Source organism: Myotis yumanensis, unplaced genomic scaffold (genome assembly GCF_028538775.1).
Source record: "Myotis yumanensis isolate MYYU_CA2020_CCGP unplaced genomic scaffold, mMyoYum1.0.hap1 SCAF_3, whole genome shotgun sequence".
Lineage (NCBI taxonomy): Eukaryota > Metazoa > Chordata > Mammalia > Chiroptera > Vespertilionidae > Myotis > Myotis yumanensis.
In genome coordinates, this window is record NW_027223754.1 from 193,722,113 (window position 1) to 193,747,242 (window position 25,130).

The 25,130-nt window shown below is 48.7% G+C and overlaps 1 protein-coding gene across 2 annotated transcripts in view; it reads left to right on the top strand.

The window, feature by feature from the left end:
- Positions 1-25,130, top strand: part of VWF (von Willebrand factor) — a 131,431-nt gene that overhangs the window by 16,038 nt on the left and 90,263 nt on the right. For both annotated transcript variants that reach the window (XM_070410831.1, XM_070410832.1), the window contains exons 6-10: positions 6,181-6,299; positions 18,885-19,101; positions 20,804-20,926; positions 21,806-21,917; positions 24,823-24,869. In XM_070410831.1, the coding sequence (XP_070266932.1) occupies positions 6,181-6,299; positions 18,885-19,101; positions 20,804-20,926; positions 21,806-21,917; positions 24,823-24,869 (618 nt within the window). The remainder of the gene's footprint in view (positions 1-6,180; positions 6,300-18,884; positions 19,102-20,803; positions 20,927-21,805; positions 21,918-24,822; positions 24,870-25,130) is intronic.

The following is a 25,130-nucleotide window of genomic DNA, read 5'->3' on the forward strand; positions in this document are numbered from 1 at the left end:
TTTTTTGTCTGTGAAGCTTCTTATTTCCCCTTCAATTTTGAATGATAGCCTTGCTGGATAGAGTATTCTTGGATTCAGTCCTTTGCTTTGCATCACTTTGTAGATTTCCGTCCATTCTTTTCTGGCCTGATGTGTTTCTGTTGAGAAATCATTTGATAATCTAATGGGAGATCCCTTGTATGTTACTTTCCGCCTCTCTCTTGCAGCCTGTAAGATTCTCTCTTTATCCTGAACATTTGCCATGGTAATTATGATGTGTCTTGGTGTGGGTCTTTTCGGGTTCACCTTGTTTGGGACTCTCTGGGCTTGTGTGACTTTTTTCTTCCCCACCTCAGGGAAGTTTTCTGATATTATTTCTTCGAATAGGTTTTCTAATCCATGTTCATCTTTCTGTTGTTCTGGCACCCCTATTATTCGTATGTTGTTTCGTTTCATGTTGTCCCAAAGCTCCCTTAGGCTCTCCTCCTGTCTTTTAATTTTTTTCTCCATTTGCCGTACAGTTTGAGTGTGTTTTGCTTCCTTGTCTTCTAATTCACTAATTCGGTCCTCCGCTTCTCCCAGTCTACTGTTGATACTTTCAATGGAGTTTTTTATTGAAGCTATGTCACTCTTCATTTCTTCTTGGGACTTACTTAAGTTGTTGATTTTTTCATCTGTTTCTTCTAGCTTCTTGCATAAGTAGTTGAGTTTTTCATCTGTTTCTTCTTGCTTCTTGAACATCTGGTGCATGTACTCTAGGAACCTTATTCTGAATTCTTTTTCCGTCATGTTGCATATCTCTGTCTCACTTAGCTGCTTTTCTGGCGAGTCCTCCTTTTCTTTCCTTTGGGGGTTTCTTTGCCTACCCATGTTTGATCTCGCTGACATATGTAGATGTTGAGATGTTCAGTGGCTGCTCCCTGGGTGGCAGGGGCTCCTTGGGTTGTGGTTGCTGCTCAGACGGTTGCGGTAGCAGCTGCTTTCCAGTTGGCAGCAGCTCCTCTGGTGGGTGTTGTTCACAGCTGTGTTGGCTCTTCTGGCTGGTGGGGGGAGGCTTCACGTACAGCTGCTGTTCCACAGACAGAGGGTGTGGTGATCAGGAGGCTGTGGTGATCAGGAGGCTGCGGTGATCAGGGGGCTGCTGTTGCTTGGATCTGCTGCGTTGATTTAAAGGCACAAAATACAACAGAGCAAGGCACAACATACCAGGCACTGAACACAAGTATATTCACAATATTAATAACCCCAAATAAAGGTGACCACCCGAATTAAGAGAATTAGGGGATAAGGGAGAAAGAAGAGAAGAAGATAAAAGAGAGAACAGAAAAGAAAAATAAGAAAAAAACAAACAAAAAAGGAGTGCAAAAATAGAATTGGGAAAAAAGAGGGGGGAAAAAAAGAGAGCGAAAAAAGAGAATGAAGTAGAAGCGGGGAAGAGACTATTGGTATGAGGAGCAAACTCCAATAGAACTGCCACTAATCTCAACAAATTCCAGCATCAGATCCCTGGAGATGAATGCAAACTACAAACCACCAATAATATCCAGAGGGGTAAGGGAAAACAGAAGCACAAAAATAACCGGGGTGGGGTGGGGGAGGGAAGGGAAAAACCAGCAGAAAAAAAAAAAAAAGAAAAAGAAAAAGAAAAAGAAAAACAACCTCACAACCAGTCCTAAAAAAGAAGAAAAAACACAAAACAAAACAAACAAAAAAAAAAAAAAAAAAAAAGCCCAATATATTCAACAATCAAGAAAACAATAGAAAGATAAGAGAGAAAAAAATGTTTGGAAAGTGAAGAAGGATAAAGAATAGGTGTATAAGGATCTAGAGCAGTAGATTGGAAATAGGATATATAAGTAGGGTGGAATTAGACAGGGGGTAAAAAGAGGGAATTGGGAAAGTCTGGAGCAGGAATAGGGTAAGAGAAACAGGACACCAAAAGGGGAAAAGTAAGGAAGAGGGTTTTAGCAAAGAGGTGAAATTGAGATAGGGAAAATTAATGCTAAAGGAACGATGAAAATAGAATGGAGAACACTAATCCCCCCCCAAAATAAAGAGAAAATAAAATGGCACTTTAAAAAATGGTAAAATGGTAGCAGTAATAATACTGGTTAAAAATAAAAATGTGGTAATTGAAAGGGTAAAATCAGGTGATGGAAAAAGAAGAAAAAGAGAAAAAAAAATTGGTTTCTTAGTAAAAAGGTGAAAAAATTAAAAAGAAAAAGAAAAAATTTGCAGTAGTGATGGTCTTTTGGTTCTTCTACTCTTCAGCCTGGTTCGCCTTAGTCCTGCCAGGTATTTAGGAGAGTGTTGAATTTGCCTGCATTACACTGTTCCTCCGTGTTGTAAATCACAGTCCTGATTTTAAAGCAGGCCGTATTTGTGATCCAGTCTGCCTTAATTTGTATTCCCCTAAGAGTCAGTTTGTGGCTCAGCCTCTGGGTGGCAGTGTTTTTGGGTTGGCCTCTGAGGCTATACAGCTTCTCTATCCTTTTTTAATCCTTACCCTGCTCTGTGTTGTTGGTGGGACTGAAAATCCCTCTACAGGCCAGACCCTGGTAACTCCCAGGGACTAATCAGCTTGTTTTAATCCTTTATCTCATACAGGGTGGAATCTGGGTGTGGCTGTGCTCCTTGCCTGGGGGGCTGGGGGGAGGAATTCCACCCTCTGGAGGAATGGCTGCCCCAGTCCTGGGCCCAGGGGGGTCTCAGCACTCAATTCGTGGCCACCTCCTCCGGCTCCCCCTCATTCCTCAGCCTCTCCCCAGATTCCCCTCGTCTGCACCTTCACCCTCTCTTCAGCACAGGTGAGTATCTGTATCCGAACTGTCCTATGAGCAGGGTTCAGTGAAAACAAAGAAACAGACAAACGCCGGCCGGCCGCGGAAACGCTCCTCTCTTACCGGTCTGGGAAATGCTCCTCTCTTACCAGCACTGCATGGTCTGGGAAACGCTCCTCTCTTATGGGCACTGCATGGTCTGATCAGTTCCTCAGGATGCCCCCTTTAGTCTCAGTTCTCCGCAATCACAAAATCCAAATCTCAAATCTCCTGGCGCCAGCAAACCCGCGGAACTCCTTACCCTGGTCAGGGTCTGTGTCTGACTGTCCGTTCAACGTGCCTCACTTGCCCTTCGCCCTTATTCTCGGCCTCCACGCCTGCTTCTTTCCTTACAGCACTTCTCACCAGCGCAGTGACTCCCGCCTGTGTGCACTCACATTACCCGCACGAGGCTGGAAGGCGGGCAGTGTGAAGGCGGGGACTTCGTCCTGTTCATGGCCCTGCAACTGCGGTGCTCAGGGAATGGTTACCGAGTGAAACAAGGCAGGGAGATGTGGCTGAGGGCACGCAACTAAAAGGGGCAGAGCCAGAGGGACTCCGGGCCACCTGCTTCCACAGCCACCGTGGGACACAGATGGGATACAGGAGAGAAGGAAGGAAGGAAAGAGCTACATAAATATTTAATTAGTGATACTCCCTTGCAAAAACTGAGCATTTGTATATGTTCTCCTTCTTCCTTATCACCTGACTACCCTTCTGATTAAGGGGTTAGTGTGTAAAGAAACAGTTGGCTATTTTTTTCATTGGACTGGAAAATAGTAAGATCAGTTGTTTTTGTCTTTTCCAGCACTGATTTCTCAAACTTTTAATTGTTCAATATGTACATGTAAGGCTATTAATTTTCCTTAAGTACTATGTTAGCTGCATCACACCAATTTTGATATGTAACATATTTTCATTTAGTTCTATGAATTTTCCAATTCCCATTTTGAGTTCTTTCATAACCTATAAAATGTTTTTAAAATTTCCAAACATTTAAAAATTTTTATTTCTCAATTAAATTAGAAATTTGGGTAGATTTGTTTGTGGCCTAGTACATAATCTTTTTTTGCAGTTGTTCTATGTATGTATTCTTTGATGTTGCAGGATTCTATATACACTCATTGAATTAAGTTTGTTAATTGTTTTAATCAAACCTGTGTCATTCTAGTAGACATCCTTATGCTTCATTTTGGATTGAGCTCCTAGAGTTTCACTTCATGGGAGGTCAAGAATGGAAGGATCTTGGAGGTCATCTAGTCTAACCACTTATTTTACATATGAAAAATTGAGTTCAAAAGCATGGTGGAATCAACCCCAGATCATATAGGGTAATAGAACTAGAGCAGAAACTGGGTCTCAATTCTCTCTAGGGCTTTCCCCATCCAACACAAAGCCACTTCTCTGCCTCTTTCTTTTTTCCTTTCTTTTCTTTCTTTTTTTTTTTTACAGAGAAGAAGAGAGAGGGATAGAGAGTTAGAAACATTGATGAGAGAGAAACATCGATCAGCTGCCTCCTGCACACCCCCTACTGGGGATGTGCCCGCAACTAAGGTACATGCCTTTGACCGGAATTGAACCTGGGACCCTCAGTCCGCAGGGCAACGCTCTATCCACAGAGCCAAACCGGTTACGGCTCTGCCTCTTTCTTAATATGGTATATTAGAAAGTGAGCTACTTTGTGTGGTATGGAATAACCAAGAACCGAGAGAGCAGTGCCTGTCATGATGCCCGGCACACATGAGAAACTCCACAAATTTAAGTTCCCTTCCCTTTGGCTTTTCCCATGTATTAGTTTCCTGTAGTTACTTTCTACCACAAACTTGATGGCTTAAAACATCAGAAATTTGTTCTTCCACAATTCTAGGAGGCCAGAAGCCCAAAATCAAGGTGTTGGCAGGACTCTACTCTCTCTGGAGGCCCTAAGGGAGAATCTATTCCTTGCCTCTTCTAACCACTATTGGCAATCTTTGACTCGTGGCTGTATCATTCCAATCTCTGCCTCTGTGCTCATATCACCTTCTCTATGTGTGTCTCTGTTTGTTCTCCCTCTGCCTCTCTTTCAAAGATATATGTGATTGCATTTAAGGCATACTCAGGTAATGCAAGATAAACTCTTTCTTTCAAGATCTTTAACTTAATCACATCTTTTGCCATATAAAGAAATATTCTAGGTTCAGGGAATGAGGAAGTAAATATACCTTTGTTGGGGCATTTTTTTCTGACATCACAGAAGCCAATTGACTACATTTCTAAGGTTCTGCTTTTCTTATCTTTCCCCAGGGATAGTATGTCTCCTATTTTCCAGTTCATTATTTGATCTTGAAACATGCTTTACTCTTCTAGACCTGGCTGTGCAAAAAGGCTGCTTGCCTCAATGCTCTTTGAAATGAAGATTCAGCAGTGTTATTGATGCTGCTGCTGGCTGCACCTACTGTGCACCATGCCATGTAGGCCCATGAGGTCCTCACAGCTGGTTGTGAGTAGCTGACAGTAACATGACGGTTATAAGCCCTAAGGCACAGATACTGGAGAGCACGGGGGTGCAGTGATTGGAGGGTATAGTTTCCATGTCACATCTTACCTTCATTCTGCAAAATATGTTGAGTATCCATAATATGCCAGATAAGAATTTAGAGATAAGGTACACAGCCTGTGCTCTGAATTAAGGAGCTCAGAGTTAAGTGGGGGTTGAATAGAAGCAAAAAAGATGCCAACACAAAAGGATGATGAGAATTTTGAGAGAGGGAGCACAGAGAAGGAGCCCACCCAACCCAGGCTAGGGGGGTGGACAGGGAGCAGAGTCTGTTCTGAAGGCCTTCCTGGAGGAAGTGGTTCAGGAGCTACATCTTTTTTTTTTTTAAATATATTTTATTGATTTTTTACAGAGAGGAAGGGAGAGAGATAGAGAGCCAGAAACATCGATGAGAGAGAAACATCGACCAGCTGCCTCCTGCACATCCCCTACTGGGGATGTGCTCGCAACCCAGGTACATGGCCTTGACCGGAATCGAACCTGGGACCCTTCAGTCCACAGGCCGACGAGGAGCTACATCTTGATGAATGAGTTGAGATAGTCAAGGCAGTAAGGGGGTGGAGAACATTTCACACAGGGACAATGGCATGCAAAGCCATGGAGAAGCGGGAATGGGTGGGCACACTCCTTATCTTTCATGCTGTCTTCCCCAAACACTGGCTGAGCTCTGGAGGCCCGTGCTCTGTCATGTTATGTTGTGTGCTGCGCAAAAACTACTCCCACCCCAGATGCCGATGTACGAATCTAATGGGAGTTGGTTCAGGAGATGACAGACCTAGAGTTTTTACTCAGAAGTCATGGATCGGTATAAATGTGGCTTAATTTTCCTGAAACTTTTCTCCACAGGGAGTTTGACCTCGGACCCCTACGACTTTGCCAACTCCTGGGCCATGAGCAGCGGAGAACAGCGGTGCAAACGGGCATCCCCTTCCAGTAGCCCTTGCAATGCCTCTGAGGAAATGCAGGTGGGCACAGCTCAGGCTAGACGTGGTCTGGATGGTGTAGGCCTTCTGGAGTTAAGAAGCAGAGGGACATCTGGCTTCAGATCCTCTACTTAGGGGAGCTGTGGGCCTACCTATGTGGGTCCCTCTGGCTATTCAATGTAGGGTTCCCATGGGTCCCTTTCCTCCTGAAAACCAACAGTGGCTAGAGTCTGGTTAACTCCAATTCTAAAGCTATTCTGGGCCTGGAACTCTAAAAATGAATCTGGTCTAATGACTTAATATAGTGAGTGACTGTTTTTCTGCTTTATCCTTCAAGCTCTCTTGTCCCCAAATACTGCCATCATCACCTGCCCCTGTCTGAAATTCTGCCACTAGAAAACAATTTCTTTTTAGGTGCGCAGTAAGTGATTGTTTAAAGTACAAATAGGAGGGCCAGCACATCATTGGAAAGGGGGTTATGTGTAGTGGTGGAAACTGGGGAGGGAGGGGATGAGGTGGGCCTAAAGCGACCAGCTTGGGCATTGTTATAGTTTCCTGAGGCTGTAGTAAGTAGCAAATTATCTTGAACTTAGTGGCTTACAACAACAGAAATGCATTCTCGCAGAGTTTTGGAGGTCGGAAGACTGAATTTAGTTTCCCTGGCCAAGATCAAGGTGCCAGCAGAGCCTGACTCCCTCTGAGATGCTAGGTCAAGCATGTCAAACTCAAAGGCTAACAAAGGCCAAATAGACAAGGTTTAGGTGGGTTGCAAAAAAATAAAAGCTGCAATTTTCATAGAAACGTAAGTTTATTTCGATAGAGACATGTTGAATACAAAGGCTGGAATAAATAATTGTTAACATAAAATAATAGAACATTTTAATAAAAATTAATATTTTTTAAACATTAACTTACCAGACACTGAATAACTGTACAAATTAATAAGTGTAACGCAAATAAACCTATTTTTCTTGTTCTCTGAAAGAGAAATATTTCCTGTTGTGCACACCAAACAAGTCAGTCCAAGACTAATGATGTGGTAATTGGCTGCTAAAATATTCGCTGCTAGTATTAGTGGAGACAAATGGTGCACCTGTGCGTAAGGGAAATGAAGAGAACACAATTATAGTAATCAGTCATTAGCAAACATTGTAGTTCGTTATTAATAATTATGAGTAACAGGATATTGTAAAAATTAAGTTACAAAATTTCTATTAAAACATTTCTTACATACTGTTATATTGGCTGGGCTGCAAAAATATCCATTGTGGGCCACATGCGGCCCTCGCCCCACGAATTTGACATGCTCGCTCTAGGGAGATCCCCCTCTTCTAGCCCTGGTGGCTGCGGTATGCCTTGGCTTGTGGCCACATCACTGGTCTCCTCCTAATCAGATGGTGGCACCTCCCATCCTCCCCACAGCCTCATTTCTACCTGTATGGTAACTAGTTAGCAGCTCTTTTCCCTTTATGATCCCATGAACCCAAACCTTCCACTTGGAGAGAAGGGAATGGGAGTGGGAGGGTGTGGGCAACACCCTGCCCCCACCTTCTGCAGACAGAGATGGCCTTTGTGCATCCTGTGCAGGGTGCTGGGAGGTTGACACTTTAGGTGGGAAAGACCTCCCAGTACCCTCCCTCTGTCTGTGTTCCCACTGGAGTGCTCCCATGGCGGGGGGTGGGGGGGTGGGGAGGAGGACAAGCACACAGCACTTTCAGCATAAGCTCCCCAATCCATTCTTTTTCTCCTCCTTCCTCCCAATTATCACCCCATTCCTTTTGGGGAGCTGAGCACAGCTTGAGTCTAGAAGGAGAACCAGGTTCCTGAACCATCCACACTGAGGGGTGGGGGAGTGACCCACTTCCTTCTAGAGCTGCTTGTTAAGCAGGTAAAGTTCAGATTGAGTGCACTCAATATACAGTGAGGAGGGGAGAAGAGGGATTTTATCATTTCCTTCTTTTATTTCCAAGCTTACAGTTCTGTGGTTGGCTGATGGTTTGCCCCTCCTGCCCTTTAATGTTTTGAGGCAGGGGTGAGATCAAGGTTGGGGGTGCCTGAGCCAGTGAGGTGGGGTTGGAGCCACGCATGTACCTTACACCAAATCAGCTCTTGAGGACATATGAGCTTTGTTACATTTTATTTTGCAAACACAGGCCAGCTTGGTGCTGAGCAAATGCTCCCCCACCCTCAGAATACAAAGGAATAGTCTCATTTACCCGTAGAAGTGGGAGGTGAAGACAGGATTTTCAAATGGAGAACCTGACACTGAGGCCCAGTTGAGGAGGGAGACCGAGCACTTGGTCTCCCAGAGACAAAGGGGAGGGAGGGAGGGAGAACCCACCAGAAACCTTGTTTCTCTCCCTTTTGGGGGCTCCAGCTGCAAGTTTGCTACTCACTTTGTCTACTGGGTGCGTTCAAGTCCCTGCTAACCAGTGTCTTGGGAATAGCTTAAGAAACTAGTTACCAAGGTCTTAGTGCTGGGCGGAGGCCCCCAAACACGCCAGACCTCCCAAGGTACCAGCTCCTCTGAGCCAGGTTTCAGGTTGTTTACTTGAGAAGAGAGGCCTGGCTTTGCCTTAGCCAATCAGGCTGTGATGGTCTGTGACTGGGGCGCCCTCATTGGCTGGGAAATGCCATGACTTCTCTCCTGGGAGGTGATTAACATGATCTTTGGAAGTGTGCGCTGCTGTCTTGGTCCCACTGGGCCTCCGGCTTAGAAGTCAGGTCTGTAAATGGGATCATTTACACGTGTGTGCCAGTGTGGCTCCCAGTGGCAGAGTGCTGTGTGGGGCAGACTACACTTACCTAAGAACTTTCCTTGAGAGCCTGCAGAATCTCTCTCCCACTTCTCTGGTGCTTCCTTGTCTTCCCAGGATGGTAGCAAGGAGTCAACTCCTTCTGAGAGCCAGGTCATATTACCAATACCTCAGGGATGAATGTTCCCTTGTTATGCCAACAAAACCCAGAGCCTGTCTGCTGGGACTGATAATGGCTTGTTTGAGTGCATGCAAATTTGCAGCTTTCTCAGCTTTTCAAACACAGGGCAGGACTGCTGGAGTCGGAGCACAGGGCGCAGGCCTGGTAATAAAAAAACCCCAAGCTCTAAGTGCTCTTATAATTGATGTTGATTTGCAGGCAAATCTACTGCACAGTAAACATTTTAGAAAGATCCTTAGGTCGCCTTAAAAATTTTTTTTTTTTAAATTTTGTCTGTCTGGAGAATGTCAGCAAGGGCTGAATGTTGTGAAGGGATCTTGTCTTTGTCTGGCAGATCCATCTGCAATGGGAAAACTATGGCTCCAGGAGGCTGGGCTAGTCCATACAGTGCTCTTGTTAACTAGAAAAAGGCAGCCCTTCCTCAAGACACTTTACCACCACCTGCTGGGAAGTTGCCATCATAAACATAACAGGACATAGAGTGTACATGCACATATACAATGTCTGTGATGTGAATGGTGGCCCCTTGGGTGTGTTGCCACTGTGCACTGTATGGCCTGCAGACTATACTTGATGCCATGGCCTTGGCCTCACATCCATTGGGAGGCATAGTCCCTGCAACCATCCTCCTCCTCAGGGTCACCTCCCTAGCGTGGGAAGGCCATCTCCTGCTTTTGCTGCTGCAGTCTGAATGTGAGGACACTTCATGCCTCTGGCCCTCACAGTCCTGTCCTTATATCTCCTTAGAGTTGGTCCTCAAGATGCCCAGTCTTTCTGGAGAAGACTGAGGGCACCAGTTATTACTCAACCCCCGTGGCGAATCATCTGTCAGCAGCATCAACCTCAGGCAGGAGTCTGGAGCAGAAGAAATTTCTTTTCATCAATGTTAGAAACAGACTCACAATAACGCAGAATGGGATGAGATTCTAGATGCTACCCAGTCCACCCCCTTGCCCACTGCATGCATGCTCCCCCAGCTCTATCCCGATAGACAGGTGATGCTCTAGCTTTGATTTGAGAGTCTAATCTTTGAGGCATCCTTGCTGAGATCTTTCCAGCTGTCTTGCAGAGCTCAGCCCTGTGCAGCCCATCTTGGCTCCCTGATAAATCTCTCCTTTCTTTTTATCCTCACTTGAAGCTAAAGCCCTCCCCAAGTGACCTTGAATGCTGCGGGGAGCAAGATCCTTTCAGTCTAGTTTCTCCAGGTCTTATTCAGGAGTTCCCATCCAATGGTACTTCCATCAGTTGTGAATAGTCCCAGGTTGCCTGTTTTCCACTGGCTCCGAATTTGGCCTTTATACAGTGAACACAACCCTTGTTTCTTTAGTCCTTTTGCTGTTCATGTCTTCACATTTTGTCCCCCTCTCCCTCCTCTGAAGCAGCACGCTGTGCACCTGTAATCCTCTTCTCCAGGAAGTCACCTGTCCTGCACAAGCCAACCTTTGTAAATACTCATGTGTACTTTGAACCACCATAGCATATCTCCTCAAGAGCACAAAGAGGCACACCAAATACCCACTTTGTTGAGGACAACATAATTCACTCCTCACATCCTCATGAAATGTTGTCCTCATCTACTTACGTCCCTGCCCTGCAACTCAGCAGAGCACCCTTCCCCTTTAAAGAAAATTCACTCCTCTGAATGCAAAGCAGGAGAAGGGACAATGAGTCCATGGGCTTTATTTCATGAGGCAATATTTCATGGGGATGTGAAGAGTGAATTATGTTGTCCTCAACAAAATGGGTATTTGGTGTGCCTCTTTGTGCTCTTGAGGAGACAAGCTATGGTGGTTCAAAGTAGGGACCCAGTTCTTTGTACTCTTTCTGCTCACAGTTGTGTTGGGAGGGAGCTCACTAAGCAGGGGAGAGGTAATTTAAGCTCTGGCTTGACTGAGGTGCTAAGTGCTCTGGCAGAGCTGTGGGGCTCAGGGGCCAGGCCTACTCCTGGCACCCTGCTTCTACTCCCTGACTCTTCCATTCACTAAATTGGGTGTTTGGCCTGGAGTGGATTTTCCTTGGAGATTGGGAAGACTTTTGTTCCATTCATTTGCCTGGTAGAATCGCTGTGATTCATAGAGAGACTGTGTTCAGAGAGTCTGGTCCAGGGAGTCAATAAATCTCAAGGGAAGACCCTTATGACCCAGGACCTCCAGAGGAGTTAGTTGTCAGAGGACGGCACCGTGACCTGGCCTGGTTTTACACTCAGGGTGCCTACCCACTGTGTCCCACTGATGTTTAGCTCAGAGTTGGGCTTTGAACACAAGCCTCCCCTTTATCCCTACTGCTGAGTGAGAACTGCTCTCTCAGCCTCTCCAGTCACATTTAGGCTAAGGAGTGAGGATTTACTTTGTATGCTTTGCTGAGGTCCAAGGATCTAGGGTGCTGTGCTTGGTTCCACTTGATCCTCTGTGTCCTCATCTACTTACGTCCCTGCTCTGCATCTCAACCTTCCTTTTGCAAGGTAAACAGCTCTACTCAACTCTGAGGAGCACCCTTCCCCATTAGAGAAAATTTACTCCCCTGAATGCAAAGCAGGAGATGGGACAGTGAGCCCAGGGGCTTGCAGTGGGGCAGAGGTGACCGTGGTCACTGTGTCTTGAGGGGATTGGCCTTATAGTAGGGATCAGAGACTGCCACAAGGTTTCCCTCAAGTTAAGCAGTACTTGGCCTTTTAGGGTACATATTTGACAAACCATTGAGGAGGGACAGATAAGGTTCTCATATTCAAGCTTTTAGTTCAAATGCCTCCCTAATGCAACAATCTCAAAAACCTTTAACAGAATATTCCCCGAGTGGCTTTCTTTCCCTTCTCCTTCCCCATGGTGAGCATAAGAATGAGCAAGAATCCGATGGTGCCCACTAGTACGTATTTATTAAAATGTGTTGTGTGGTTTGGGTAATACTAAAACTGTGCAAGGTGGATTGGCAATCTTGCTCAAGGGGCAAGACACATAGGAGAAACTGAACAATCATGAAAGAGAATCACACACACGCTATCTTGGGTAGTAAATGATGAATTGTCAAAAGAATGGTAAGCGTAATGGCAGCTCAAGGGAATCAACTCTGTGATAAGAGCTGATTATCTTTTCTCCCTGTGAGCAGGATGGGTGGAGGGTTCCATCCCAGAGCTCAGGCAGACCCCAGACTGGAACCCTGGGCTGGTACCCGGCCCTTGTCCTCCAAGCCAGCTGAGCCCTGTCTCGATCCCCGAGAATTGCTCAGAGGCCCCCCAGGAGACCAGGACAGAGGGTGAGGAGGGCCCTTTGGAGGGCTGGGGGCTTCTGGGACATATCCAGCTGCTCCTTCTCATGAGGGCTATACCCCAACTATCTCAGAGAGAGGAATGTCTGACTCTGCAAAAAACATCCATTTGGTGGAAATCTATCAACCAGTTTCATGGGGTCTTTGTGAGCCAAATCTTGGAATGTGGGTGGGAATCCCAGGCCAGCCTTGAAGTTATAAATAGACTCAGGAACCCTTCCCCATCCATCCTTGCAGTCTGACCAATGAGAAACGATGCCCTGCCCCAGGGACAAATTCTTGAACCCACTACTTTGGACCAGTTCAGGCTCTAGGCGCCTCCACACCTCCTCCAGGGGCAGCCGCAGGGCACCCACACCAGGGCTGGAAAGATCAGGGCCTGGCTGAACAATCTTGCACTTTATATATTACCCTCTCCTTTCTTTGTTCACTTTGGTCCTAGGAATGCCCCCCTCCCTTCTCCTTTGTCAGCTCTTCGGGAACAAACACAATAGCTAAGCTTCAGATCTCTTGCTACTGTGTTTTCCCCTCACTCTCCCCCTCCCCCATCTGCCCCTTGGGAGATGCACTTCTTTTCTCTCCCTCTCCCTTGAACTGGCGTGGCATCTCCAGGGAAGAGGCCTGGCTTTCTTTAATGAACTGAAAATGTGATTAGATGGGCCACAAGTGGGTCTGCACACCCACCCAGGCAGGGTGAGGTCATGGATTGATGGAGCTGGGGCTGCAGCTCTCTTGCCAGCTTCTAGCACCACGGACAAGAGATGAAGGAAGACAGAGGAGCTGATGCCCGGCATTGGAGCCAGGGAGATGCTGGAAGTGTGCTAATTAGCTGACCATCCTTTTGTCTCCCTGCCAGGTTGGCTTAGCAGAGAGCTGAGGAGAGGCCATTTTCAAACCGTTGGGCTGACGTTGACAGTGAGCCAATGATAATACTTATAAGCACTTGATTACCTTCCTGTGTGATCTTATTTCATTTTATTTTGTAGCAGCCATCTAAGGCAGGGATTGCTGTTTGTGTTAGGAGCAGGTTCCGCCGTGAGTGACAGGACACCCGAGGTAACTATGGTTTATGCATCACAGAGGTTTATTTCCCTCTCATTGTAAAGAAGTTTGGGGTGGGATGTCCAGGGCCAGTACGGGATCCCGTCCATGGTGCTGGGATCCAAGGTCCTTCTGTCTTATTTCTCCGTTGTCATCAGCATGAGGCTTCTATTTCATGGCCCTGATGGTGGCTCCAGCCTCAGGCCTCAGAGCCACGTTCCAACAGTAGGAAGAGAACGGATGGAGAAGGAAGCACCTCTCCTTTGAGGACACTTCCTGGAAGTTTCACAGGATCTTCTGTTTCTATTCTATTGGGCGAAGCTTGCTCACATGGCTACTCTGGTTGCAAGGGAGTCTGGGAATGGAATCTTTATTCCGGTGCCTGTGTGTGCAGGGGAAAACTGGAAACCGAGGGTCCTGTGACTAAGAAAGAAGTAATAGATCCTGGGCCACTTTCCACCTCCTCTACACTCTCCCTCTTTGAAAGTGAGGGAACCGAGGTGCAGCAAGGCAAGATGATTTTACTAGGCACACATTTTGCAAGTTGGAAGGGGCTCGGAACTCCAGTGCAAACAGGCTTCTAAACCTGTGCTACATCCACTGAACTGTCTTCTACTCTGACGGTTAGGAAATAAAGTGGGGTAGGTGCACCAAGGGTGTGGAAGACCATATGAACTGTGGTTTGGTGGCAGGTGACAGGCCTGTGGATGGAATGAAGGTTTGAGTCACCCCTTTGCTAGTTCAGCAGTTTGCAAATGGTTTAATCTCAAGACCCCTTTGCACTCTTAAAAATGAATGAGGATGCCAAAGATTTTATTTATGTCGATTATATCTATTGACATTTACTGCATTAGATATTAAAACTGAGACATTTAAATCATATTAATTTATTTAAAAACAATAGGCATAATATTCTACATGAATAACATCTTTTAATGAAAATAACTACACATTCTAAACAAAAACATGGTTGGGGAGAAGAATGGCATTGTTTCAGTTCTGCAAATCTCTTCACTCCCTGGCTTCTGAGAAATCAGCTGGATTCTCGGATCGGCTCCTGCACTTAGTCTGCTGTGATATCACGCGTCGCGTAGCCTCGGAAAATTCCACTGCGCGCTTGCGAAAGGATGCGAGCAAAAAGGGCAAATAACATCTTGATATTGTTATGAAAATGGTTTTGACCTCATGGACCCCTGAAAGGATCTTGGGAGTCCGCAGGGAGTCCCTGAACCACACTCTTCGAACCGCTGAGCTGTAAATGCTTCATCCTCTCCATGCCTCAGTTTCCAAATCTGAAAGGCTGTATTTATCTCACCTTTCTCTGAGGAGGTTTGGGTTCTTTGAAGGTGTCTTCAGGCCTCTGAAGGGTCAGTTTGTGGGAGTGGGTGATGCGCTGGTCTCCGAAACAACTTGATATGTTCAGGAAACCATTGGTGACCTAGGAGATGGGGAGTGAGTGGGGAGGGGTGAACTAGAGAGGTAGGCCAGGGTCAGATCCCGGGAGGCCTGGCCTTGCTGCTTCCTGAACAGCCAGAACTGGGCCCTCTAAGCTGGCCTGGGACACTGTCAGGTTTGCCCTTCATGCTGACCTGGACACACTGCTGGAGACCTCGAGGCCACACAGCCAATCTTGTGAGTGAAGATTTGGCCACCTCCTACCTGCCGATGTCTCTGCCCTGGGTCTGAGAGGACAGGGTGTGGCTCAGACTCAGATTTATGTCTGTGGAGGCATCTTGTCTTAGGACCTGGCTGGGGCTGGCAGGGCTACCTGTGGTGGAACAGAGAAGCCTGGGGAGCAGGGCTAGCAGCCAGAGGGGGGCCGTGCTGCAGCTCTGGTGGCGGGCAGTTCTGCCCGGCCCTTAGACTGTGGTCACCCTAATAGGCCAAGTGCAGCCAGGGCTGAAGAGGAAAACCGGAGGGCGAGATGGGGGGAGGCGGGCAGAACCCTCCTTTTGTCTCTGCCAAGGAAGAAATCCTAGCCAGATTTCAGGTGTAAACGGTAGAGGCCAAAGGAATTATACTAAGAAGGGAGGTGGCTGTTTCTGTAGAAATCCACTCCCATACTGCAGACAGCCAGAAAACACCCTTCTTCTAAGACTTTCTGTAAACCATTTAATATCTCAAGGGACCTCCCCGGAAATGTGCTGGTATACTGTTCCCACTGTTCCTCTGAACAGGAAAAACCGGACTGGGGCCAGCTGGAGGCGGCTGTGCTGGACTCTGCCCACTGTCACTCTGACAGGGTATGGGACGCTGGACGCCTGGGTCTCTTCTCTCCTCTGGCTTTATTGTGTCCTGCTGGCGAGAACCCTAGGTGCCCGGTCCCCGAACCTGCAGGAAGTAGTCCTATGGTGCAGGGATGGCTCTGAGCCACTGTCCTACAGAGCAGGCGACCTCAGCAAGCACTAGGAAAAACCCATGGAGTTGCTTTCTTCTTCTTTTTCTTTTCTGGTTTTAACTTGAGGGTGGGGAAAGAGGTAGGCAAGAGCTGAGCATCAGGCCCTCTCAGGGTGGCCTCGGCTGCTCTTTAAGAGTCCAGCAACCCCATGTTTTGAGTGTCATTGCTGATGGGGCAGAGGGTGTGGCTGAGGCCTCCTCCCCTGAGCCCCAGGAGATTCTCAGACCCGTCTATTACAACAGGGCGGCTCCTCCCTCATCCTTCCACTAGAAAGAAACCCAGTTTGTTATTCTTTGATTCGGGAGAGACGTGACCCTCCCAAATCAAAGAATAACAAAAACTGCTCCTCTGTTCCCTGGGGAACCCCGAAGATAGCAGTGAAGTGATAATGTTGCCACTGCAGCCATTCATCCTTATACAGCCCAGAGAGATAGAGACAGAGCAAAAGGGCCAAGATGTCCTTCTGTCCTGCTGGGGACCTACTCACCATCCTGGAGGATAAACCTAATGGCAGGAGGGGCAGTGGAGAGACTCTCTCTGGTGGCCAAGATATTGGTGATGATGAAGATATGGGGTCACCAGTTATTAGTTTAAACCTTCACATACCTTATTCCATTCAACCTTCACCTCAGTCTCTTCAGGTAGGCTCTGTTGTTATCCTCATCCCCATCTTCCTGAAGAGATGGTTAAGGGAATAGCCCAAGGTCATGCCACTAGCATGAGAAGAGGTGGAACTTGGATCAGGGGATGTGAAGTCATAACAGGTTCAGGGCAGGACTCTTCCTGACAATGTCTTCAGAAACCTGTTTCCCCTGCGTGAAATGCGTGAGGTGGCCAATGGGAGGATGCATGTATCATCCGAGCCCTCGGTGGTCATGGGGCCACCAGAGTAGTCCTCCTTTGTTGATAGCTTTGCTCGGTGCCAGACCCTGTGTGTTCACATCACCCACAAGGCGGTCCTGTAATGTTCCCATTGTACTCAGGACACCCTTTTCTAATGAGGTGTCTCAGTCCCCACCAGTTAGTGGCAGAGCTGGGTTGAAGCCCATGCTTTTTCCCAGCTACACAGTGGGTGCCTGGGGCGGGGGTTTGGGGGTGTAGGGAGTCCAAACCCAAGGGCGTAAGTCAGGAGGGTGGGTCATGGAGGGAGTGCTGCTGTAAGCAGTTGGCCCCCAACATGCAGAGCTGCTAATGGTCCTGACCCACAAGTTCACAGCTGTAGCTTTCTAAGGTACAGAGGGAACCAGCCGCGCTCAACTGCTTGGGCCATCTGGGCCCTGGGCCCCCTTTCTCTTTCTGGGCCGGCTGCAACCAGGGTGCATCTGTGACATGCTGCCCTGCCTGCCTGGTTCTGGTGGCAGGCTCTGTACGGCCTGGGTGGGAGGCAGGGCCCCGCTCAGTGGCACCTGGAGCAGGACACAGATTTCTCTAGGACCACATCACGTCCCTGGTGCTGCCAGGGTGGTTCTTGAGGATGCTGAGCAGCACTGGGTCAGATTTCCATTCCTCTGGGATCTTCGTGGTGCCACAAAAGATGAGGCCTGGCCCCTGGCTCTTGGCTTATGCAGGCTTGCTCTGGCTTCCCTTTGTACAGTGTGAGCAGACTGGATTTGCTCTGGTTTACCCTTCAGGACTCAGCCCTTCTGTTTAGATATGTTATACTTCTCTCTGTAGCTGAAGTCCTTTCACTAACTGCTGGCTTCCCTTTGGAAAGCATGTCTGTGCATGGAAGAAATGACACACCCATTTCTAGTGGCAATACTGTGTAACATCAAAGCGAAGGCATTGTTGATTCTAAGACACAGCATTATTTCAAGTATATCACTAAGAAAGAAAAAAACTGCCCGGCTGCTGTAGCTCAGTGGTTGAGCGTCAACCTCTGAACCAGGAGGTCAGGGTTCAATTCTCGGTCAGGGCACCTGCCTGGGTTGCAGGCTTGATCCCCAGTAGGGAGCATGCAGGAGGCAGCCGAGCAATGATTCTCTCTCATCACTGATGTTTCTATCTCTCTCTCTCTTCCTCTCTAAAATCAACAATATATATATATATATATATATATATATATAGAGAGAGAGAGAGAGAGAGAGAGAGAGAAATAAAACTGCCACTTCCAGTGTGACAGCAATTGTAATCTGCACTCCAATTTCAGAGAGGTGAAACTGTGAAAAAGATGTTCATTTAGAATCATTAAAACACAGAGTGCAGAGATGTTTGCCAATACAACACTTAGGAGTATTTGTTTATACTTGCATGTTACAGGAGTAATCTACGACAACACTTCTAAGACTGCCTCATGTTATTGGGTTGAGGGTATCAGCAAAAGGCTAAAACCCAAGAAGAGCCCTTGCTTGGTAGAGTGTCTCTGGGACAGTTCGTAGAACCTAGCATGTTTTTCATGATGGGAACTGGTCCCCTCTGGTCCCAGGAGTCTCCTGGGGAATGTTGGAAAAAGGTACTGCTGAGCTCCATCCCCCTCATACTGAAATTTTTAATCTCTGAGGGTAAGGCCCAGGAATGTCTACTGTACACAACTTGTCCCACTCCTCATTTATAGTCAATGTCAGGGAGCAGAAGTGACCAGGTCAGTGCAAAACAGAAGCTGATCAGCATGCCTGGCTCCCAAGTCACATGTCTTCCTGCGGAGTTCCACATGAATTCCAAGTTCAGCGTTCTTCCCACTGTTTTCTCCTTTTCTGCTCTTTCCCTTCAGGGGACACTGACTGCTGCTGCAGTCCAAGGGCCTGGACTCTGCATTTCCAGGGTTTAAGGCAATCTCGGTCTCAGTACAGTTCACATAGCACAAGTCCAATAGCTTTCCTTTGATTGATGGACTGTTTAATTTGGTAACTGTTGATAAGCACCTACTAGGCGCAGGCACTGTCCCTGTGTGGAGATCCTGGCAGGCTTTCCTCAGGGGACACAGAGTACATGCAGTGAAGAGCTGGGGCCACATGCTGCTGCGCTCACCGAGGTGGCACTTGTTCCTGCAGGGCCTGTGGGAGCAGTGCCAGCTGCTGAAGAGGGACTCGGTGTTCACCCGCTGCCACCCCCTGGTGGACCCCGAGCCCTTCGTGGCCCTGTGTGAGAGGACTCTGTGCACCTGCACCCAGGGGCTGAGGTGCCCCTGCGCGGCCCTCCTGGAGTATGCCCGGGCCTGTGCCCACCAGGGCATGGTGCTGTACGGCTGGACCGAGCACAGCGAATGCCGTAAGTCACTGCCCACCTCCCAGGCTGGGGGGGGGGGGGGGGGGGAGGCGGGGAGCAGGGGGAGAGGCTCTCAGGGTCTGGGGAAAATGGTGTTTGTCCTGGGGTGTCCCTCAGGAATCTCTCAATGCCACAATCGTATGCCTTTACCACACCCCAGCCAGCCAGGGCCTATAGAGCCACCAGTTTTTGGATCCAATTTCTATACAGCCTCTGCCTTTTGTCACCTGGCCAGAGTGCTGGCTCACAGAGGGAGTCCCCGCCCTTAAAGTCTGTGATGAGGCTCAAAGGGCCATCCCAAGGTCTCCAGGCCATTTCTCCTGCCTCTGTTCTCGAGCCATGCCTCACTTGGTTCCTCAGGTCTTCCCCAGAAACTCCATCCCCTGGACACAAAAAAGTTCTCTGTCTGTGGCCAGGTCTCAGCAGTGCGGCTGCTTCAGCTAATACCTGTGCTGACCGCCTGTCACAGAGCAGGGAGTTGGCTGAACTGTCCCAACTGGGGCTGGCAATCCCAGCAGGCTTTCATTAAGTCCTTCCCTGTCATTAAATCAGCCTCTGTCCTGCAGGCCCAGCCTCACATTCCCCCCACCTCACCTCGTGGCGCCTGTGGTTTTGACCTTCTAATTTCGTCAGGTCCCTAGTCATTGACATTGTCACCATCCCCAAATTATCATGATTAAGTAGGAGGCTGTCGGTCACCTCAGGAGAAGCCTCCTGTCTCCCAGACACTTGGCTGACCAGAGCCGAGCGGACGAACAGCCAGTCTGCCATAATTAGACAGGTCACTCGAGCCCATGGAGATGGGGGAGCCAGCCAACTACACCACACACACAGTCTTCAGTTTGTGTTTTCTCAGCTTATAAGTTAGAGCCTTTTGTGTTTGCTGGGGAATGTGAGGAAGGTGGCTGGTAGCCGCTGGGCTCTCCTCTGAAGTGGGAGGGGCTGTTCTTTTTAGGCCTTTGGAGTAGGATGGGGGTGATACCTGATGGATCTTGGAGGAGAAGGGTTTTTGGGGCAATTGTTTGGTCTTGTGAAACCCAGAGAAGAGTTCCGGTCCTTCAGTTGGCCTGGGCCAGACAGCCATGGGGTTGGAGAGAGAGGAGGAGAGCCAGCCCATGCCCACGTGTGGCTGGGTCCAGCGGGGAGGGAAGATGCTTAGGTGACAGGCTCTGGAGGCAGCCCTGCAGCACAGTGGGAATAAACACAGGGAAGGTGGGTGTGACTGGCATAGGCCTTGTGCTGGGTAGGGCATTTGATTGGGGACAGTTTTAGGAGGAAGAGGGGCCCTCAGAGGAGGATGGTTGAGGAAATCATGTACTCCTTGCTTGGTCCCAGGAGGCCATTCATTTTCAACCTAGAGAAGCGTGGTTTCACCCTGAGAGGGTTTTAGCTGAAAGGGGGAGAGATTGAAGGTGCAAAAAAAAAAAAAAAAAGCCAAGTTGTTCATGGAGAACAGATGACCAAGAAGAAGGGGTCGTGGTCCCAGGTGACCCTGCTGGGTCTTAGCCAGGCTCTACAAGATGAAAGATGTTCCCTCAGGGGAGGGGCGGTTGGGTGGGACAATCTTGGGTGTCACTGGGATGGAGGTGGCCCCTGAGGCCCTGGAGACAGGGGAGCAGACCAAGGGGGCCTAAGTGCAGCGTGGCCTGTGAGATGCTGCACGGGGGGAGCTGCCCTGGCGAGACTCCTGAGCTTTCTGTTCCAGGACCGGCGTGCCCTGCTGGCATGGAGTACAAGGAGTGTGTGTCCCCTTGCACCAGGACCTGCCAGAGCCTGAAAATCAACGAAGTGTGTCAGGAGCAATGTGTGGACGGCTGCAGCTGCCCTGGTAATAACTTCCCACTTTATTTACAAACCCGAGGCCTTGCCAGGGCTCTTGGCCTGGGGAGGCCAGATGAAAGCCACTTGTGTGAGGTCTCCGTCGCCGAAATCAGAGGCCTTTTATTTATTTTTAAAAAGTCTTCATACTGAGTGGTCAGGATCGAGCTGGCATTTGTTTTTATGTTTTCCTGTTGTACTGTATTCATGAAAGCATGTGTGTCTAGGAAACAGAAGCATGGCCTGGGTGCCAACAGCGACTTTGTTTGGGGGGCACGTGGCCCAATCTGATGGCAGTTTTGTTTTCTCAGTTAAGTGTCAGGGAACTGGTCTGGGAGAAAGATATTTTTTAAATATTTTCTGGGTTTGCCATGTGAGCTCAGCTGAAAAAGAGCTTCGCACTAGGAAGCCTTTCTCAGGAGAGCCTTCGTGAGCTTTGGTGAAAAACCCTGTTCAGTTCTTAAGAGTGAGTCCTGTGAGCTTTGACTCATGACTTTCCTACTGGAAGACCCTGAACAAAACTCTTGCTTTGATTTCATCTGTAAAATGAAGATGAATTAACTTCCCCTCCCTCCTTGCGTTACTGTGAAAGGTAAACGTCACACAAGTTCTTTGAGCTTCCTAGAAGAAGTGTTCAGCCTAAAGACTCATGACTTCCCTACTGAGGACCTTGAACAAAACTCTTTCCCTGTTTCTCCACCAGTAGAGTGGAGATTAACAATCCCCTCCCTCATATTGCTGTAATATGAAAGATGAACATTGCAGAACAATCCTTTGAGCTTCCTGGAAGAAGCCCTAAGCTGATGGTCACCCATGGGGATTCTATAGTTGTGAGACGAGTAATGATGATGACAAGGTTGAGACTGTGTCTTGATGTCCTTGAACCCAGAGGGACAGCTCCTTGATGAAGGCCGCTGTGTGGAAAGCACGGAGTGTTCCTGTGTGCATTCTGGGAAGCGGTACCCTCCAGGTGCCTCCCTCTCGAGAGACTGCAACACCTGGTAATGGGCTTGGCAGTGTGGTCTGGGACTGCCGCCAGGGGCTGAGGGGGGAAGCTGGGGCAGTGGGGGCAGAGGCAGGTGGAATAGGACCTGGCCTGGGCTGAGGGAGAAGAGGTTGAGATTGGTGGGGGTGGGGAGGAGTGGAGAGGTGAGGTTGGGGGAAGGGCATGGAAGTCAGTGATCCAAAATAAGGATTATATTACAGATATGCCTAGAGGAGGCGAGGTCAGGGAAGGAAGTATTTTACATGCAAACTGCATCTGTAGCTTTCTCCCAAACTATGCTGTAATGAGACAGTTCTCTCCTTGAGATCATTTATCTACTAGGTGGAAGGCAACAGCAGTGCCCATGGAAACTCATGCAGGCCTGCTCTCCATGGTTCTCTGCAATAGGCCAGGCCAAGGCTGGTCTGTTCTCTCTGCTTAGCTCAAATCATTTCATCAAGAAGCTCCTCTGGCCCTGGCGGGTGGCTTGGTTGGTTAGAGTGTAGTCCCAAAATGCCAAGGTTGCAGGTTTGATCCCAGGTCAGGGCACATACAAGAATCAACCAAGAAATGCATAAATAAGTGGAACAGCAAATCAATGTTTTTTCCTCTCTTCCCCTTCCTCTTTCTCTAAAATCAATCAATAAACCATTATATATATACTAGAGGCCCGGTGCACAAAAATTTGTGCACTCGGAGGGGGGGTCCCCCAACCCGGCCTGTGCCCTCTCACAGTCTGGGACCCCTCGGGAGATAACGACCTGCTGGCTTAGGCCTGCTCCTGGGTGGCAGAGGGCAGGCCCAATTCCTAAGTGCAGCCCCTGGTCAGGCTCAGAGCAGGGCCGATTGGGGAGTTGGGGCACCGCACTGTCATGCACAGAGCAGGGCGGATCGGGAGGTTGCAATGCCACCCTCAGTCACGCTCAGGGTAGACTGATTGGGGGGTTGGGGCACCGCCCCCTGTTACACTCAAGGCAGGGTCGATGGGGAGGTTGCGGTGCCACCCCCGTCACGCACAGAGCAGGGCCGATCAGGGGGTTGGGGCGCTGCTCCCTGTCACTCACAGAGCAGGGCCCATCAGGGGGTTGAGGAACTCCCCCCTGTCACTCACAAAGCAGGGCCCATCAGGGGGTTGAGGAGCTCCCCCCTGTCATGCACAGAGTAGGGCCGATAGGGGAGTTGGGGCACCGCCCCCTGTCACACACAGAGCAGGGCAGATCAGGGGGTTGGGGCGCTGCACCCTGTCACACTCAGGGCAGGGCCAACGGGGAGGTTATGGCTCTACCCTGTCACACACAGAGCAAGGCCCGTGGAGGGGGATTGGGGCGCCACCCTCTATTACCCACAGAACAGGGCCGATCGGGGGTTGGGGCGCCACCACTGTCACACTCAGGGCAGGGCCGATGGAGAGGTTATGGCTCTACCCTGTCACACACAGAGCAGGGCCGATCAGGGTGTTGGTGCGCTGCACCCTGTCACACACAGAGCCGCAGGGCAATCGGGGGATTGGGGAGCCCCCCCCCTATCAGGCACAGAGCAGGGCTGATCAGGGGGTTTGGGCGCTGCCCCCTGTCACGCTGATCCCGGTGCCGGGAGCCTCGCTGCTCCGCTGATCCCGGTGCCGGGAGGCATATTACCCTTTTACTATATAGAATAGAGGCCTGGTGCACGGGTAGGGGCTGGCTGGTTTGCCCTGAAGGGTGTCCTGGATCAGGGTGGGGGTCCCCACTGGGGTGCCTGGCCAGCCTGGGTGAGGGGCTGAGGGCTGTTTTCCTGCTGGCAGTTGACTAAAAGCTCCCAACCGCTCCTTGTTTTCTTTTTTTTTTTTTATTCTGGGCCAGCTTTAGCTCTGAGGCTTCGCTGCTGAAAACATGGATACAATGTTGCGGTCTGGGGCTGACTGAAAGCCGGTTTTGTTTAGCTTCTTATTTGCAACATAGTAATAGTTGCTTAGAGTTGCAGTTGAGAGTCCAGCAAGTGAGGCGGGGAACGTTGGAGTCTGCAGTTCCTGGAGGAAGCAAACCTCCCTGCTCGCTTCAGTGCATGGCTGCCGGCCGCCATCTTGGCTGACAGTTAATTTGCATAAGGATATGCTGATTAGCCAATGGGAAGGGTAGCGGTCGTACGCCAATTACCATGTTTCTCTTTTATTAGTGTATATATAAATATATATATATATATATATATATATATATATCTCCTCTGGATGTTTCCTCTGTTTAACTCCACCTGCCCCTGCACATGGCGAGAATAACTCCACCTTTTGTCTCCAGACCTCTTTTCTTTGCTGTCTTTCCCTGCTTGGCAGTCTCCCAGGAGTCTCAGAGGGCTGCCCAACATGATTTTGGTGTTACCCCTTTCAACAGCTCACCCTTCCTCTCTTGTGTGTGTGTGTGTGCTTGTAAGGTTTGGGGGAGAAATTTAAAAAAACCCTCACCTGAGGATATGTTTTTATTGATCTTAGAGAGAGGAAGGGAGAAAGAGAGAAACATTGATGTGAGAGAGAAACATTGATCAATTGCCTCCCATATATGCCCTGACCAGGGATTGAACCTGCAACCTAGGTATGAGCCCTGACTAGAAATCAAAACACAACCTTTTTGGTGTACAAGATGATGCTCCAACCAACTGTGCCACCAGGCCAGGGCAAAAGAAGGAATTTGATTGCTTAGTGTCTGGATAGGGACATCAAACCCCATAGCTTTTTAATTTTGTCTAATTCTCTGTCAGGGTTTAATTCCCTTTGGCACTATCTCCAAGATTCCTCTGTGGCCAAAGCCCTGTCCTGTACACCTTTAACCTCACAAAGGCCCTCCAGTATCAGCTCCTTTTCTCTCCCATATCCCGTCCTTTGAGAGCTGTGGTATATGTGGGGAGCTCTGTATCTGGCGTTTGCATGACCTGTGCTTCTCTCCCAACAGCATTTGCAGAAATAGCCTGTGGATCTGCAGCAATGAAGAATGTCCAGGTAGGCAATCTTTTGCTCCTTCTCTGCCTTCTATGAATGAAGAGGTACGTCCTCCCTCACTAGCCACACATGAAGGCAGGTACCAGCTGTGCTAACCCACTCACGGGCCAGCTGAGGGAGAATGCACTTGGGCTAAGGTTTTATTGTTCTGTTTCATCACCTGATGAGAAAAAGGATTAAGGTTGAATGAGCTATAAAAATTGCAAGGCCACAGTTGACTGAACAAAGATGACTCAAATTCTTTGGAAAATTAAGAGGAAG